Below are 18,026 nucleotides of genomic sequence, written 5' to 3' on the forward strand. Positions count from 1 at the left end.
TGGGCATACGACCCACCCCTACATATTCCAGAGGGAAGCAAAAAAACTATCACCCGGGGGCCAGAAAAGTGAGCTGTAAAAATTCAGAGTATGTTTGTCTACCGGCTAAGAACATTTATAAAGCAATAAATAACATTAAATTACAGTTTCAGAGTAAGAAAGGCTAAAAAACAATAGGCGAGACATGGCAAACACTGGTGTATGTCTTTGTGTGCGTGAACGTGCCTGGGCCCAGATAGAGGTGAATATAATAATCAAATATAATATCGGAAAATATTGAAGAGAGAAAGTCGAATATCATTTCTGAGCTCAGTTGACAGCCATAGCGCCCACAGAGCCACAAAATGCATTCATGGGGCTCTGTGCTCTCAGTTGTACTTGACTTGGGGTGTCCTCACCCCTCATTTCATAACTTTCTCCTTCCTCTTCTGGGTTTTGTGTAAGTTGTGTGTCTGACCCTACTGAGTAAAGAAACCAGGCACTTCCCTTGTCCACCCCAATCCCACAACTCTCACATCCCCTGCAACTCATTGGGACAATTGCTCAACTTCCTGCTTGGAAGAGCACAGCTCAGCGGAACGCTACGGAGCGCTCTAGTCACAAGGCCACATGTAGGGTCTGAGCCCTCTCCTCACAAGGTCACATGTAGGGTCTGAGCCCTCTCCTCACAAGGTCACATGTAGGGTCTGGTCCCTCTCCTCACAAGGTCACATGTAGGGTCTGAGCCCTCTCCTCACAAGGCCACATGTAGGGTCTGGTCCCTCTCCTCACAAGGCCACATGTAGGGTCTGAGCCCTCTCCTCACAAGGCCACATGTAGGGTCTGGTCCCTCTGCTCACAAGGCCACATGTAGGGTCTGGTCCCTCTCCTCACAAGGTCACATGTAGGGTCTGAGCCATCTCCTCACAAGGTCACATGTAGGGTCTGGTCCCTCTCCTCACAAGGCCACATGTAGGGTCTGGTCCCTCTCCTCACAAGGCCACATGTAGGGTCTGGTCCCTCTCCTCACAAGGTCACATGTAGGGTGTGTTTCAGGCTCCTGGGTCTGGTCCCTAGACGCACTCAGCTTCAGCTGCATCGTCTGGCTGAATCCCGGACCACCCCAAAATAAGGATGTGACACTATACTGTTACTGAGACACCAAACCTTTCTTTTCTTTTTTACAAAGCTAAATATACTTGGCAATGGAGAAAAGTGAATTGTGGCGAGTGCCCCCAGGTGGTGAGCTCTGGTACAATTTAATCAGGTGTGGGACAATGAGGCTGATGTCTACTGTACTTGTCATGGTCACAACACAGCAGCGTGTAAATGTCTGCCTACAGCATACTCTCGATCTCAGAAGAAGAAGCAGAAATTCCCAAAATGAAGGAACAGTGAGTGAAAAATAGGCTAAAACTGGTTATTTCACCTATAAACGACCCGACAAGGCCCCGATATGACAAAAGACATCTACAGGAATGCATGGTGAGCGGCAGATTTGAAATTCGCTGTTTGGAATAGTCCGGTCACCCTTTTCTATATTCTTATATACGTGACCCCAGATTAGAGGAGCGACAGCATATCTCTGTGGTCACATCGGGGCTAGCGACAGCCCTGAAAATGAAACCCGAGCGTTATTTTGACACCCTACTCCCCATGCCCTTCACAATGCTCACCACGAGCCCTTTAATTTGAAATACAGCCATAGAGAGAGATCACGTGATCAGGGTTGCTTCGCCAGGCTAGTGGACATTGGTGGATACAGTATGTGCCATTTAAGTGCACAAAGTGATTTTTATATAAAAGGTGGGGGGCTACAACTGTAGCCACCTCAAAGAAAAGGCTTTCATCTTTTGAAAAATGTCTTCACTTCAGTGAGTAACAAAATAATATGTAGATGTGGTAATGTAGACTGAGTGAAAAAAGTCTATAATGCAATGAATGGTTCCTGGCAGGGCGGTACTGTATACTCGGGTATAGCCCTGAATAGTATACCGACCTGGACCAGGGCTACCTTTAAAACGTTACTTTTATTAATCTACAGTCATTTATCGTAGAGAGAAAATGTACTACCCTATATTATGATTGAGACGTACACAGTGAACCTGTCATCCCCCACCCATGACGCATGTTGTCAGCATGTGCGGTTCCTGAATCAGTGGAGTGGGGTTTTCTACTTTAGATGTGTAGAGCTGGCATATAGGCCCCTCATATTTTAAATAAGCTAATGACTAGAACTAATCATAATTTTACCCATAATGCACCTGTATTGAGTTTGTTATAGGCACGGTAGTCTGACTCAACATCTGTAAGCCTTGTCATTCGTTCATTACTGCGCAATCAGTGGCTGTGAAATTTGTTGTCCGCCCAAATAGATTCAATCCAGACTACATGAAATGTGAAAGTGTTTTGTTCCCCCTTTTCCCAAGCAGTAATGAGTTCAGTCAGACCTTCCTCCAGCGCTGGCACAGCGTAGACGAAGTGTGGAGATAGGTCTGGCTATGTAGAAGTGTGGAGATAGGTCTGGCTATGTAGAAGTGTGGAGATAGGTCTGGCTATGTAGAAGTGTGGAGATAGGTCTGGCTATGTAGAAGTGTGGAGATAGGTCTGGCTCTGTAGAAGTGTGGAGATAGGTCTGGCTCTGTAGAAGTGTGGAGATAGGTCTGGCTCTGTAGAAGTGTGGAGATAGGTCTGGCTATGTAGAAGTGTGGAGATGGGTCTGGCTATGTAGAAGTGTGGAGATAGGTCTGGCTATGTAGAAGTGTGGAGATAGGTCTGGCTATGTAGAAGTGTGGAGATAGGTCTGGCTATGTAGAAGTGTGGAGATAGGTCTGGCTATGTAGAAGTGTGGAGATAGGTCTGGCTATGTAGAAGTGTGGAGATAGGTCTGGCTCTGTAGAAGTGTGGAGACGGGTCTGGTTATGTAGAAGTGTGGAGACGGGTCTGGTTATGTAGAAGTGTGGAGATGGGTCTGGCTATGTAGAAGTGTGGAGATAGGTCTGGCTATGTAGAAGTGTGGAGATAGGTCTGGCTATGTAGAAGTGTGGAGATAGGTCTGGCTATGTAGAAGTGTGGAGATAGGTCTGGCTATGTAGAAGTGTGGAGATAGGTCTGGCTATGTGGAAGTGTGGAGATAGGTCTGGCTATGTAGAAGTGTGGAGATAGGTCTGGCTCTGTAGAAGTGTGGAGACAGGTCTGGCTATGTAGAAGTGTGGAGACAGGTCTGGCTATGTAGAAGTGTGGAGATAGGTCTGGCTATGTAGAAGTGTGGAGATAGGTCTGGCTCTGTAGAAGTGTGGAGAGTGGGAGTCTGGCTATGTAACTGCACCATGACTCCCATTCAGTTGGGTATCCCACTTATGTGTTTAGGTTGCAAATGACCATTGGTTGTCTTCTCATCAGAATCATTGGATTCGTCATTGGATTCGTCTCAACTTACTGAATGTTATCATATCACACACAAATCAATTCGAGTATGTAGTGTTGTTTTAAGCACAGAGATTCCAATTCTTTAGATTCCGATTCTTTATTTGTCACATGTAATGGACAGTGTACAGTCATACCGGCCCAAGATGTTCTGACCCACAAATTCACAATTTACAAATTACACAAAAAGTATAAATCTATACAGCATAAAGATAATATACCGGTATGGATGGAATATGTACTGTACATGATATATTAGAGGTGCCCAGATCGATCGGCCAGCAAACTGAATTGGCAGATATTCATAGAAACGTATAAAAATATGAGATTGGGCATTCCGATAACGTTCTCTAGTCCCCGATCACGACAACTGATCAATAACGGCCAACTCATTGTCGCATGTAGTCTACATTATCCTAAACAATGTGAGTCAATTCATTGTCGCCTGCACATTAACCTAAAACATATCGGCGCTGTGGAATGTGTGTGAGACAGATGTCAAACATGTCATCTGCTATGCATGCCAGGGCAAAATGGCCTCTCTGCGGAAAGCAAGGTAAAAATGTTTCAAACCAACGCGCACAGTCTCCTACACACTCCCACACACTCTCTCCTACACACTCCCACACACTCTCTCCTACACACTCTCTCCTACACACTCTCTCCTACACACTCCCACACACTCTCCTACACACTCCCACACACTCTCTCCTACACACTCCCACACACTCTCTCCTACACACTCTCTCCTACACACTCCCACACACTCTTTCCTACACACTCTCTCCTACACACTCCCACACACTCTCTCCTATACACTTCCACACACTCTCTCCTACACACTCCCACACACTCTCTCCTACACACTCCCACACACTCTCTCCTACACACTCCCACACAGTCTCTCGTCCTGTCCCCAGCACATTGGAGTGGAGCTCTGTTCTCTCGCATGAAAGCTGAGGCAGGACACAATGTTTGCAAACATATTTTGCAAACGGTCTGAAAGGTATTTTGCGGTGGACAAAAATAGATGCTGGACTGAGGGAAATGTGCTCCCAGGTGGGGATTTCAATTCACTTGCAACTAACGTTAAGTTGTAGCCTACGTTCATTCGCTGGAGTCACTGGAATGTAACCTATATGTGTTCAGTTATTATTCAGAACCTCCATCCAATAATGGCTGTTCATCTATGTTACTGGATTTACAGTAGGTCTACAGTATACTGTAGCCGGATCTACTCCATACCTGATCTCAGACAGTGGCGATTTTAGCATGGCATTTCTGGAGGGGCAGTTTTATATTATGTCACCATCACAAGAACTAAAGGTAGCGAATTAGTCTACGGTAGGTACATCAGAGCAGAGGCTACAACACACAAAGATAACGACACATTAACACACGCAGAGTAGGCTAATTAGACCCATAAGAGAGCGCATGCCCGGTCCAGGGTTCTGAAAGTGACAAGTGTGCACCCATCAGACCTGGGCACTACGCATAACCTATTAGTACTCCACTTACTGTATATCACAGCCAAATAGTCTACTAGAGTGAAGGCGCACTGTCCACATTAGTCCCCCTCACACATCGTCTCAAAAATGCACCGAAAAATGCCTGGGTTCAGTGAGTTCGCTGACTCGTCGTGACCATGCAAACCCATTTCACACTTCCCACAGAGTTTAATAAAAGTGATCAGCCTCCCCAGAACATACCGATTCTCCTCGGTCTGTTTGTTGTGCTCCGCGATGGAACGGCGAGACGCATCATCAGAGCTGTGCCTGGACGTTGAGCTGCCCCAGTAAACCCAGCTTCATGGCACAGTTCAGATGGGACGCAGAGCTTTCATGCTTCGCTGTTCTTTCTGACAGATGATGTCTTTGAATCCAGACGATGCCCAAACAGAGTTTCCACCAAAAAGAATACAAGGGAAACCGAACAGCGCACTTTTCGAGGTGCTAGCAGTTAGCCACTTCTTTTTCTCAAACCATTCCTGTTTGAAGGTACGGGTTACCTTATCTCCAGCCTGGAGCAGCACCAATTCTTCTGGTCGGTGTGGCCCTAAACGTTTTATTTCCAGTTTCTCTTCAAGTTTCAATGTACTAAACCGCACATTCAACAAATAATCTACACTATTCATTGTTGCACCTGAAAACACTTTTAATCCCTACAAAACTTTAGCTAGCAGCATTGGCTAACGTAGATCGACAACGACGGTGACCCAGTAGTTCAACTTTGATCAACGTTGTTTTATTATTCGCGGGCTAAACCTGTTGCCAGGTAGATTTCGTAGGGGCAGAGACTTTTCTGCCCCTCCACCCAATGAAATCTGCGTGATATTTTTTCACATTACTCCCGACCACGCTCACATTGTCGCTATAGCAACAGTAGGGGAGAACGCTTCGGTGCCCCTCTGCCGAGTCAGCAGTCTGTGACACACTCATACAAAGGGAATTACTGCAAAACAGCACTATACATAGTGTCAGTCAGGTTTATTATATTTATACATGCTATTTTCACCACTGAATCACTATTTTGTATTAATTATAAATTAGATTTTTCCGAAACACAGTTGTAGGCTAAGATGCATCTTGCACAACAGCGCCCCACCTGGTGGGGCACTGCCCCACCTGCCCCTAATGTAAAATCGCCACTGATCTCAGAACAGTGTTTCTAAAATGAAAATGTTTATCCTACAGGAGTGTATGGACGGTCTGTTACTGCATGAGCGAGACAGAGAGAGAGGAAGAAACTGCGATAGAGAATGGCTGACTCTGGAGTACCAGCACATTCAGGTAAACTTGACTGTATAGCTCCAGTTATATGATCTGTATGTGTGTGTTCAACTGTTATATGAACTGTGTGTGTGTGTGTGTGTGTGTGTGTTCATCTGTTATATGATCTGTATGTGTGTGCTGCTGATGAGTGTAGTCAGTTCCTGTGTGATGGTAACCACCTGTATCTAACATAATGAGGTAATTTTTTTTGCATTGACACTCAAGTTCAACCCTATTTAGTAATAACTAACCAACTCTGACACAAGAGGTAGAGCGGGTCGTCCAATGACCACAGGGTTAACCGCTCCTCCTGTCCACATGTCACAGTGTCCTTGAGCAAGACACTGAACCCCAGAGTGCTCCTAGGGAGCAGGTTAGCACCTTGCATGATGGCAGCTGCTGCCATTGGTGTGTGAATGTGTGTGTGTGTGAATGAATGGCCATTGTAAAGCATTTTGGATTTACAGTATTATGTAATTTACGCCACAAATGAATTACATTCTGAGAATTTTCATGAATATATACTTTACTATAAATGATGGTTGTTGATGTATATTCCCAAGAAAATGAAAGAATGCAAACACACATACAGTACACGCATGGAAGCCCATACTTACACGCACGCACGCACACACAAACAGACACACACACATGCAAGCCTAAGCATATAGTATACGCACACAGTACTGTACACACATTCAGTCACACACAATTGTTCAATTTACAAGAAAGCACAGTAAATACTGCACAGGAAGTTGAAGTAACACAAGTGCTCTCTCTCTCTCTCTCTCTCTCTCTCTCTCTCTCTCTCTCTCACTTTAAATTATTCAATTTCAATTCAGAGGGCTTTATTGGCATGGGAAACATATGTTATAGTGTCTTATTCTTTAAACGTGTAGGCCTACTGCCTTCCAATAGCCACTGTCCAAGTGGGAGCGGGGTTAATGACGCAGGAGCGGGGTTAATGACGCAGGAGCGGGGTTAATGACGCAGGAGCGGGGTTAATGACGCAGGAGCGGGGTTAATGACGCACGTATACAATCCAAAATTCCCATAGAGCAACGCGGAGATCCAGGGTTAGAATTCCAACAAAAATGGCATTTATTATGCATAAAAGTACAACAAAATATTTAGCGCGGCTCTTCGTCCCAATAAACAAAATACAATTATATTTCCATGATTTGCATTGGTTTAGTTTAGTCTAGTTTTGTCTAATGTTTGAGCGTGTCGTGGTCAAAAAGCTGTTCCGCACCCCGTCTCACTAGGATTCCACCCAGGGGCGTTTCCTTACCTCAATTAATAGATAGCTACAGATACTACCCCACGGGGGGAGAGGCCTACAGGTAAGCATAGAATAGAATAAACCATGGCAAACCATACTGCATGCAAACATAACAATATACTGTAGCAAACTATACCATAACCTCAATTATTGAGTTAACATCCACTGAGGCCGCGGCATCAATAAACACCGGAGGGACACGGACGAGTCACAGCCAACGGTGTAACAAACAGAAACGCCGGTCCACCCGTCGCACAACAGGGACCAAACGGAGGTCCGAATGACAGCACACGTCTGAGCTGACCAGGTCCCGCAGCGCTCGACGGACCGGGCAGCGTGGGCAGCCGGGAAACGAAGAGCGGCCCGGAGGCACGACACGCATGGCGAAGTTCAGACGCCTGAGCGAGGAGAGCAGCTCCCATCCAGCAATAACTAAACGCCCCTGCGCGTCGCGCATAACACCCCGAATCCGATCCAGCTTCGAGGGGCAGAGAGCCTGCATTTGTGTTTATTTTTTTTATTTTTTTTATTTTTAACGCAATCCAAGAGGACACCGAGGAACTCTACCTGATTGGGCTGACAGGTTTCCGTCGGACAGAGGAACGCCCAGCCGGGAGGAGGTGCTACGCAGGGCCGCGACACCCAGGCCCGGGTTGGCAGAAGGAAAAATCGACAAGTTAAAACCGTCCAGCAGGCGAAGAACGAACGGGAGCCGGCATTCATACAGAGGGCCAGGCACGCAGATTGGCTGGGGCAAGGGGGGGGGGGGCGATGCCCCCCCTGGTGACCAGATGCGCAAACAGTCTGCAACGCGTCCAAAACATGTAGTAGCCTAGAGACAGGGTCGCGACCGGACCGGAGAAATGCACCGGACAGCCCGGCTCCTGCAAGAGAATTGATCGCTTCGCGGTGCCTATTCCCCATCCCGTTATGGGTGGATGGAAAACTACCAACCGAATGTTCATATTGTTCAGATATTTGTAGGCTACAGCAACATAAGAGTGGCAGCCTGACAGCAACCCAAACATGAGCTAATCCCACAGCTGCAGGCCTACCATTGCTAGCCATGAATGAACTGGCGGATACTGCATATTGCTGCGCAACGTAGGCCTATCCATCGTCCAGTTGACAACCGATTATGCACGCAGCATTATTATTCTGGTGATTAGTCTTTGATATAAATGCAGAGAAGCTAAATGCGAAGAGGCAATTGCAGGATTCCAAACGCCGCTTATAATGACACATCCCAACATTGAAGCGAGAAAGGCTTAGCATACATTCCGTTTTAATGAAGAAATAAAAGCCCGTAAATCCTGCCCCAAACACCGGCGCAGTGGAGGTGCAGTTGACCAAACGTAAATGTTAGAAAGAATAAACACTGTGTTTTGAAATGTCGCGGGTCAATCAGGCAGCCGGAACAGAACATGCACATTCCAATGTCCCTGCAGGGCACGTATTTTGCCGCCATTACAATCCCCATTTGATGAGGAGGGGGGGCTCAAAAAGTCGAACTGTGCGTACGAGCAGGACCCAGCATAAATCCCCGGAGAGTCCTAGGGCTGCTGCGACAACCAAAACCCAGCCAACCTACAGGCCAAAACCCAGCCCAACCTACAGGCCAAAACCCAGCCCAACCTACAGGCAAAAACCCAGCTGAACCTACAGGCCCAACCTACAGGCCAAAACCCAGCCGAACCTACAGGCAAAAACCCAGCTGAACCTACAGGCCAAAACCCAGCCCAACCTACAGGCCAAAACCCAGCCAACCTACAGGCCAAAACCCAGCCAACCTACAGGCCAAAACCCAGCCCAACCTACAGGCCAAAACCCAGCCCAACCTACAGGCCAAAACCCAGCCAACCTACAGGCCAAAACCCAGCCCAACCTACAGGCCAAAACCCAGCCAACCTACAGGCCAAAACCCAGCCAACCTACTGTACAGGCCAAAACCCAGCCAACCTACAGGCCAAAACCCAGCCCAACCTACAGGCCAAAACCCAGCCAACCTACAGGCCAAAACCCAGCCCAACCTACAGGCCAAAACCCAGCCAACCTACAGGCCAAAACCCAGCCCAACCTACAGGCCAAAACCCAGCCAACCTACAGGCCAAAACCCAGCCAACCTACAGGCCAAAACCCAGCCAACCTACAGGCCAAAACCCAGCCCAACCTACAGGTCAAAACCCAGCCAACCTACAGGCCAAAACCCAGCCCAACCTACAGGCCAAAACCAAAAGCCTGACCGACACTGTCAGAGCCGCAGCCAAACAACTTCTCACCGTTGGTTTTTGAAATTGAGTGTTTAACATGTTTTTCAAAGATTTTTCACGGTGCCCACCCACATCCATTGTATGACCAAAACGGTGGTAGAGCAATTATCAGACTTTCTCAAAAGTGCTAGTTTTGTCAACGTATTGATCTGAACCATTGTATATGATCATAAGTAACCTTCAAATAGGGCTAAACATGCATTTTCCCTTTACTACTCCTTTAAATAAAACTCTAAAACTATCTATTATTCTCACCCCATAACTCAAAATTAAAGAAAGCATATTTCATGTAAACATGCTGTTTCCGTATACTTTTCAGTATACGTTTCACGATTTGTTATTTTCATTCTCCAGAATACAGGAAACTAAGTCTCTGAAACATTTTTTTTTTCTGGGGGGCGACCCCCAGACCCCCCCGCTTTGGTAGAGAAGTTAGTGGTCTTGAGCCTGGCACCACCACACCAAGAGATCAGTTCCACAGGAAACAATGCATTATGTATATGACAGCTAGTTCTCTATGTCATTTACAAACAGTCGTTACATTCTGTGGATTTTCATTGATATATTTACTGTACATTATGTTTGTTGACAAGTATTATATTGCCAATAACAAAATAATGCAGACACACACACATGCAAGCCCACACACACAAACACACATACACACATGCAAGTGCACGTACAAACACACAGACACCCCTCCCACACACACACACACACATAGTACACAGCCACACATAGTTGTTCAATATAAGACAGGACAGTGCTGCATAGGAAGTTGAAATAACACAATTGTTCTCTCTCTCTCTCTCTCTCTCTCTCTCTCTCTCTAACTCTCTCTCTTCCCTCCCGCTTTCTCTCTCATTCTGTCTCTCTTTCTTGAACTGTGTCTCCCAGGTGACTCCCTCCATCTCTCAGAGCTGAGGGTTGTGCTGCTGGGGAATAGATCTGCAGGGAAGAGTTCATCAGGAAACACCATCCTGGGCAGAGAGGAGTTTGACCTGAGCACAGCTGCTCAGTGTGTGAAGAGACAGGGAGAAGTAGCAGGGAGGCAGGTCACTGTGGTCGACACTCCAGGATGGTGGAGGACTCACCCTGTAGAGGCGACTACTGAGCTGGTTAAACAGGAGATAGTACACAGTGTGTCTCTGTGTCCCCCAGGACCCCACACTCTCCTCCTGGTCATAAGAGCGTATTTATCATTCTCTGAGGAACACAGAAGAGTAGTAGAGGAACACCTGCAGCTTCTCAGTGAGAGAGTCTGGAGTCACACTCTAGTGCTGTTCACCTGGGGGGACCGTCTGGGAGACACAAGCATTGAGCAGCACATTGAGAGTGAAGGGACGGCCCTCCAGTGGCTTGTTGAGAAATGTGGGAACAGGTATCATGTCCTCAACAACAAGAACAGGCGTGATGTCACTCAGGTCACAGAGCTGCTGGACAAGATAGAGGAGATGGTGGCAGGAAACAGAGGAGACCACTATGAGGTGAAGAGAGAGATTCTAGAGAAGATAGAAGAAAGACAGAGGGCAAAGAAAGAGAGAGTGAAACAGAGACAGATGAAGGTCCAGGAACAGAGGAGGACCCTCAGATCAGGAATGGGTGAGTTTAATTCAGTCTCTGATTCAGGTCTTTGGGATATGAGTGCAGAGCATCATGTATACGTCAGCTAGTTCTCTATGTCATTTACACACAGTCATTATATTCTGTGGATTTTCATTCATATATTTACTGTACATTGTTTGTCGACAAGTATTAATTTGCCAATAATAAAATAATTCAGACACACACACATGCAAGCCCACAAACACATGCAAGCGCGTGCGCGCGCACACACACACACACACACACACACACACACAAACACATGCAAGCCACCCCCCCCCCCCCCACACACACACACACACACACACACACACACACACACACAAGCACCCCCCCCCCACCACACACACACACACACACACACACACACACACACACACACAGTTCACAGCCACACATAGTTGTTCAAAATAAGACAGGACAGTACTGCATAGGAAGTTGAAATAACACAATTGTTCTCTCTCTCTCGCTCTCTAACTCTCTCTCTTCCCTCCCGCTCTCTCTCTCATTCTGTCTCTCTTTCTTGAACTGTGTCTCCCAGGTGACTCCCTCCATCTCTCAGAGCTGAGGGTTGTGCTGCTGGGGAACAGAAATGCAGGGAAGAGTTCATCAGGAAACACCATCCTGGGCAGAGAGAAGTTTGACCTGAGGACATCTGCTCAGTGTGTGAAGAGACAGGGAGAAGTAGCAGGGAGGCAGGTCACTGTGGTCGACACTCCAGGATGGTGGAGGAATCGCTCTGTAGAGGCGACTCCTGAGCTGGTTAAACAGGAGATAGTACGCAGTGTGTCTCTGTGTCCCCCAGGACCCCACACTCTCCTCCTGGTCATAAGAGGGGATTTATCATTCTCTGAGGAACACAGAAGAGTAGTAGAGGAACACCTGCAGCTTCTCAGTGAGAGAGTCTGGAGTCACACTCTAGTGCTGTTCACCTGGGGGGACCGTCTGGGAGACACAAGCATTGAGCAGCACATTGAGAGTGAAGGGACGGCCCTCCAGTGGCTTGTTGAGAAATGTGGGAACAGGTATCATGTCCTCAACAACAAGAACAGGCGTGATGTCACTCAGGTCACAGAGCTGCTGGACAAGATAGAGGAGATGGTGGCAGGAAACAGAGGAGACCACTATGAGATGAAGAGAGAGATTCTAGAGAAGAAAGAAGAAAGACAGAGGGCAAAGAAAGAGAGAGTGAAACAGAGACAGATGAAGGTCCAGGAACAGAGGAGGACCCTCAGATCAGGAATGGGTGAGTTTAATTCAGTCTCTGATTCAGGTCTTTGGGATATGAGTGCAGAGCATCATGTATACGTCAGCTAGTTCTCTATGTCATTTACACACAGTCATTATATTCTGTGGATTTTCATTCATATATTTACTGTACATTGTTTGTCGACAAGTACTGTATTAATTTGCCAATAATAAAATAATTCAGACACACACACATGCAAGCCCACAAACACATGCAAGCGCGTGCACGCGCACGCACACACACACACACACACACACACACACACACACACACACACAAAAACACATGCAAGCCACCCCCCCTCCCACACACAGTACACACACACACACACACACACAAGCACCCCCCCCCCCCCCCCCCCCCCACACACACACACACACACACACACACACACACACACAGTACACAGCCACACATAGTTGTTCAATATAAGACAGGACAGTGCTGCATAGGAAGTTTAAATAACACAAGTGTTCTCTCTCTCTCTCTCTCTCTCTCTCTCTCTCTCTCTAACTCTCTCTCTTCCCTCCCGCTCTCTCTTTCCTTCTGTCTCTCTTTCTTGAACTGTGTCTCCCAGGTGACTCCCTCCATCTCTCAGAGCTGAGGGTTGTGCTGCTGGGGGGGAGAGGAGGAGGGAAGAGTTCATCAGGAAACACCATCCTGGGCAGAGAGGAGTTTGACCTGAGGACAGCTGCTCAGTGTGTGAAGAGACAGGGAGAAGTAGCAGGGAGGCAGGTCACTGTGGTCGACACTCCAGGATGGTGGAGGACTCACCCTGTAGAGGCGACTACTGAGCTGGTTAAACAGGAGATAGTACGCAGTGTGTCTCTGTGTCCCCCAGGACCCCACACTCTCCTCCTGGTCATAAGAGCGTATTTATCATTCTCTGAGGAACACAGAAGAGCAGTAGAGGAACACCTGCAGCTTCTCAGTGAGAGAGTCTGGAGTCACACTCTAGTGCTGTTCACCTGGGGGGACCGTCTGGGAGACACAAGCATTGAGCAGCACATTGAGAGTGAAGGGACGGCCCTCCAGTGGCTTGTTGAGAAATGTGGGAACAGGTATCATGTCCTCAACAACAAGAACAGGCGTGATGTCACTCAGGTCACAGAGCTGCTGGACAAGATAGAGGAGATGGTGGCAGGAAACAGAGGAGACCACTATGAGGTGAAGAGAGAGATTCTAGAGAAGATAGAAGAAAGACAGAGGGCAAAGAAAGAGAGAGTGAAACAGAGACAGATGAAGGTCCAGGAACAGAGGAGGACCCTCAGATCAGGAATGGGTGAGTTTAATTCAGTCTCTGATTCAGGTCTTTGGGATATGAGTGCAGAGCATCATGTATACGTCAGCTAGTTCTCTATGTCATTTACACACAGTCATTATATTCTGTGGATTTTCATTCATATATTTACTGTACATTGTTTGTCGACAAGTATTAATTTGCCAATAATAAAATAATTCAGACACACACACATGCAAGCCCACAAACACATGCAAGCGCGTGCGCGCGCACACACACACACACAAACACATGCAAGCCACCCCCCCCCCCCCCCCCCCCCCCCCCCCCACACACACACACACACACACACACACAAGCACCCCCCCCCCCCCACCACACACACACACACACACACACACACACACAGTTCACAGCCACACATAGTTGTTCAAAATAAGACAGGACAGTACTGCATAGGAAGTTGAAATAACACAATTGTTCTCTCTCTCTCGCTCTCTAACTCTCTCTCTTCCCTCCCGCTCTCTCTCTCATTCTGTCTCTCTTTCTTGAACTGTGTCTCCCAGGTGACTCCCTCCATCTCTCAGAGCTGAGGGTTGTGCTGCTGGGGAACAGAAATGCAGGGAAGAGTTCATCAGGAAACACCATCCTGGGCAGAGAGAAGTTTGACCTGAGGACATCTGCTCAGTGTGTGAAGAGACAGGGAGAAGTAGCAGGGAGGCAGGTCACTGTGGTCGACACTCCAGGATGGTGGAGGAATTGCTCTGTAGAGGCGACTCCTGAGCTGGTTAAACAGGAGATAGTACGCAGTGTGTCTCTGTGTCCCCCAGGACCCCACACTCTCCTCCTGGTCATAAGAGGGGATTTATCATTCTCTGAGGAACACAGAAGAGCAGTAGAGGAACACCTGCAGCTTCTCAGTGAGAGAGTCTGGAGTCACACTCTAGTGCTGTTCACCCGTGGGGACTGTCTGGGAGACACAAGCATTGAGCAGCACATTGAGAGTGAAGGGACGGCCCTCCAGTGGCTTGTTGAGAAATGTGGGAACAGGTATCATGTCCTCAACAACAAGAACAGGCGTGATGTCACTCAGGTCACAGAGCTGCTGGACAAGATAGAGGAGATGGTGGCAGGAAACAGAGGAGACCACTATGAGATGAAGAGAGAGATTCTAGAGAAGAAAGAAGAAAGACAGAGGGCAAAGAAAGAGAGAGTGAAACAGAAACAGATGAAGGTCCAGGAACAGAGGGAGACCCTCAGATCAGGAATGGGTGAGTTTAATTCAGTCTCTGATTCAGGTCTTTGGGATATGAGTGCAGAGCATCATGTATACGTCAGCTAGTTCTCTATGTCATTTACACACAGTCATTATATTCTGTGGATTTTCATTCATATATTTACTGTACATTGTTTGTCGACAAGTACTGTATTAATTTGCCAATAATAAAATAATTCAGACACACACACATGCAAGCCCACAAACACATGCAAGCGCGTGCACGCGCACGCACACACACACACACACACACACACACACACACACACACACAAAAACACATGCAAGCCACCCCCCCTCCCACACACAGTACACACACACACACACACACACAAGCACCCCCCCCCCCCCCCCCCCCCCACACACACACACACACACACACACACACACACAGTACACAGCCACACATAGTTGTTCAATATAAGACAGGACAGTGCTGCATAGGAAGTTTAAATAACACAAGTGTTCTCTCTCTCTCTCTCTCTCTCTCTCTCTCTAACTCTCTCTCTTCCCTCCCGCTCTCTCTTTCCTTCTGTCTCTCTTTCTTGAACTGTGTCTCCCAGGTGACTCCCTCCATCTCTCAGAGCTGAGGGTTGTGATGTTGGGGTGGAGACGAGGAGGGAAGAGTTCATCAGGAAACACCATCCTGGGCAGAGAGGAGTTTGACCTGAGGACATCTGCTCAGTGTGTGAAGAGACAGGGAGAAGTAGCAGGGAGGCAGGTCACTGTGGTCGACACTCCAGGATGGTGGAAGGATGTCTCTGTAGAGGAGACTCCTGAGCTGGTTAAACAGGAGATAGTACGCAGTGTGTCTCTGTGTCCCCCAGGACCCCACACTCTCCTCCTGGTCATAAGAGGGGATGTATCATTCTCTGAGGAGTACAGAAGAGTAGTAGAGGAACACCTGCAGCTTCTCAGTGAGAGAGTCTGGAGTCACACTATAGTGCTGTTCACCTGGGGGGACTGTCTGGGAGACACAAGCATTGAGCAGCACATTGAGAGTGAAGGGACGGCCCTCCAGTGGCTTGTTGAGAAATGTGGGAACAGGTATCATGTCCTCAACAACAAGAACAGGCGTGATGTCACTCAGGTCACAGAGCTGCTGGACAAGATAGAGGAGATGGTGGCAGGAAACAGTGGACATTATTTTACAGAGAAGATTCTACGTCCGAAATTGGAGGGTGTGCTCTCCCCAAAGGCACCAATAAGGAGAGCAAGCAGCAATCCTCGGCTTCCTCCAACCAGTAAGAGAGTTTTCTGACCAATTGCCAGAACAACTATAGTGTATGTCTAATACTAATGATGTGATGCAGATGCTTCTGTACATGACGTGTGTCTTTCCGTGTGTGTGTGTGTGTGTGTGTGTGTGTGTGTGTGTGTGTGTTTGAGCGTGTTTCATAGCATCAGTGTTAGACCAATCAGGAATAACCAATTCCATTGCATACTAGAAGAGGGCAGTAGTTTGCTTATGAACCTGCACTGCTTTCTTCACTACCTGGGTGTGATTTTTCAACAAAGTTCAATTCTCCTCGGCTTTGATCTTGTGTTTCATAATAGTAAGTGATGTCAAATTAGATGTCCAGTCCTTTCAAAGTTCTGATGGTGCTACCCAGAGTTCTGCATACGGTTCTCTGAGATGTCTAGACGAGGCTGAGACCAGCGCTACATTCCGAATCACATACTTCCATGCTATATAGTATGCCAAAAAAGGATGTAGTATGTCCCAGTACATAGTATGCCACATGCCGTATGGCAAAAATACCAGGATGTCCTACTACATCCAGACGTATTTTCTAGTATGCAAGCCAGCAGACTTTTCTGGCTATACTGACCCACAATCCTGTGCACAGTGGAAATTACCTCACATGTGCGATTCACATAGCTGAGTCTGAGACCAGCTCCAGATCCAGAGAGTACAGAAATAAGATGAAGACAATGATGATGATGACTCCATTAAAACTAGCAGGGAGGCCATCAGTTCTATCCTCCAAACAGCAAGTATTACAGACCATCTCCGTCATCCTGATTACCTCTGCCCAGTGTCACAGAGCGAGAGGTAATGTTTTTGGTGGCGTCTGTTTGTGCGTCCATACGTCCGTTCATTAACAGGTTTACGCAAAAAACTACAGATTTTCCCGAAACTCGGTGGAGGGGTGAAGCATGGAACAATTTAAACTCGGTGGAGGGGTGTAGCATGGAACAATTTAAACTCGGTGGAGGGGTGTAGCATGGAACAATTTAAACTCGGTGGAGGGGTGTAGCATGGAACAATTTAAACTCGTTGGAGGGGTGTAGCATGGAACAATTTAAACTCGGTGGAGGGGTGAAGCATGGAACAATTTAAACTCGTTGGAGGGGTGTAGCATGGAACTATTTAAACTCGGTGGAGGGGTGAAGCATGGAACAATTTAAACTCGGTGGAGGGGTGTAGCATGGAACAATTTAAACTCGGTGGAGGGGTGTAGCATGGAACAATTTAAACTCGGTGGAGGGGTGTAGCATGGAACAATTTAAACTCGGTGGAGGGGTGTAGCATGGAACTATTTAAACTCGGTGGAGGGGTGAAGCATGGAACAATTTAAAAAGCACTCAATTTTGGAGCGGATCCGTATCACGGGGCGGGTCCATGAGCCCCCCCAAAAAACTCCATTAATTAATTAACTCCATTAATTAATTTATTTATTAGCAGGATTATGCAAAAACTACCAGTTTACCAATTTTCAGTGTAGGGGCGTAGCATGGGACAACTTAGAACACATACAATTTTGGAGTGGATCCGAATCTCAGGGAGGGTCCAGACTACGACGAACGCTGATACCCATGATGTTGGTCCAGGGAGGGTCCAGACTACGACGAACGCTGATACCCATGATGTTGGTCCAGGGAGGGTCCAGACTACGACGAACGCTGATACCCATGATGTTGGTC

At 47.3% G+C, this 18,026-nt stretch overlaps 1 protein-coding gene across 1 annotated transcript in view; it reads left to right on the top strand.

Annotated features, from left to right (window-relative positions):
- LOC311321555 (GTPase IMAP family member 8-like) overlaps positions 1-16,346 on the top strand; it is a gene marked incomplete at both ends in the record, with an annotated part of 50,720 nt that extends 34,374 nt beyond the window's left edge. The window contains 6 exons of the mRNA XM_084453550.1: positions 10,626-11,330; positions 11,875-12,474; positions 13,160-13,864; positions 14,389-14,948; positions 15,976-16,174; positions 16,297-16,346. Of these exons, the coding sequence (XP_084309676.1) occupies positions 10,626-11,330; positions 11,875-12,474; positions 13,160-13,864; positions 14,389-14,948; positions 15,976-16,174; positions 16,297-16,346 (2,819 nt within the window). The remainder of the gene's footprint in view (positions 1-10,625; positions 11,331-11,874; positions 12,475-13,159; positions 13,865-14,388; positions 14,949-15,975; positions 16,175-16,296) is intronic.
- Positions 16,347-18,026: the final 1,680 nt, after the last annotated feature.

The sequence above is a fragment of the Borostomias antarcticus genome (assembly GCF_949987555.1).
Source record: "Borostomias antarcticus genome assembly, chromosome: 19".
In the NCBI taxonomy this organism is placed as follows: Eukaryota; Metazoa; Chordata; class Actinopteri; order Stomiiformes; family Stomiidae; genus Borostomias; species Borostomias antarcticus.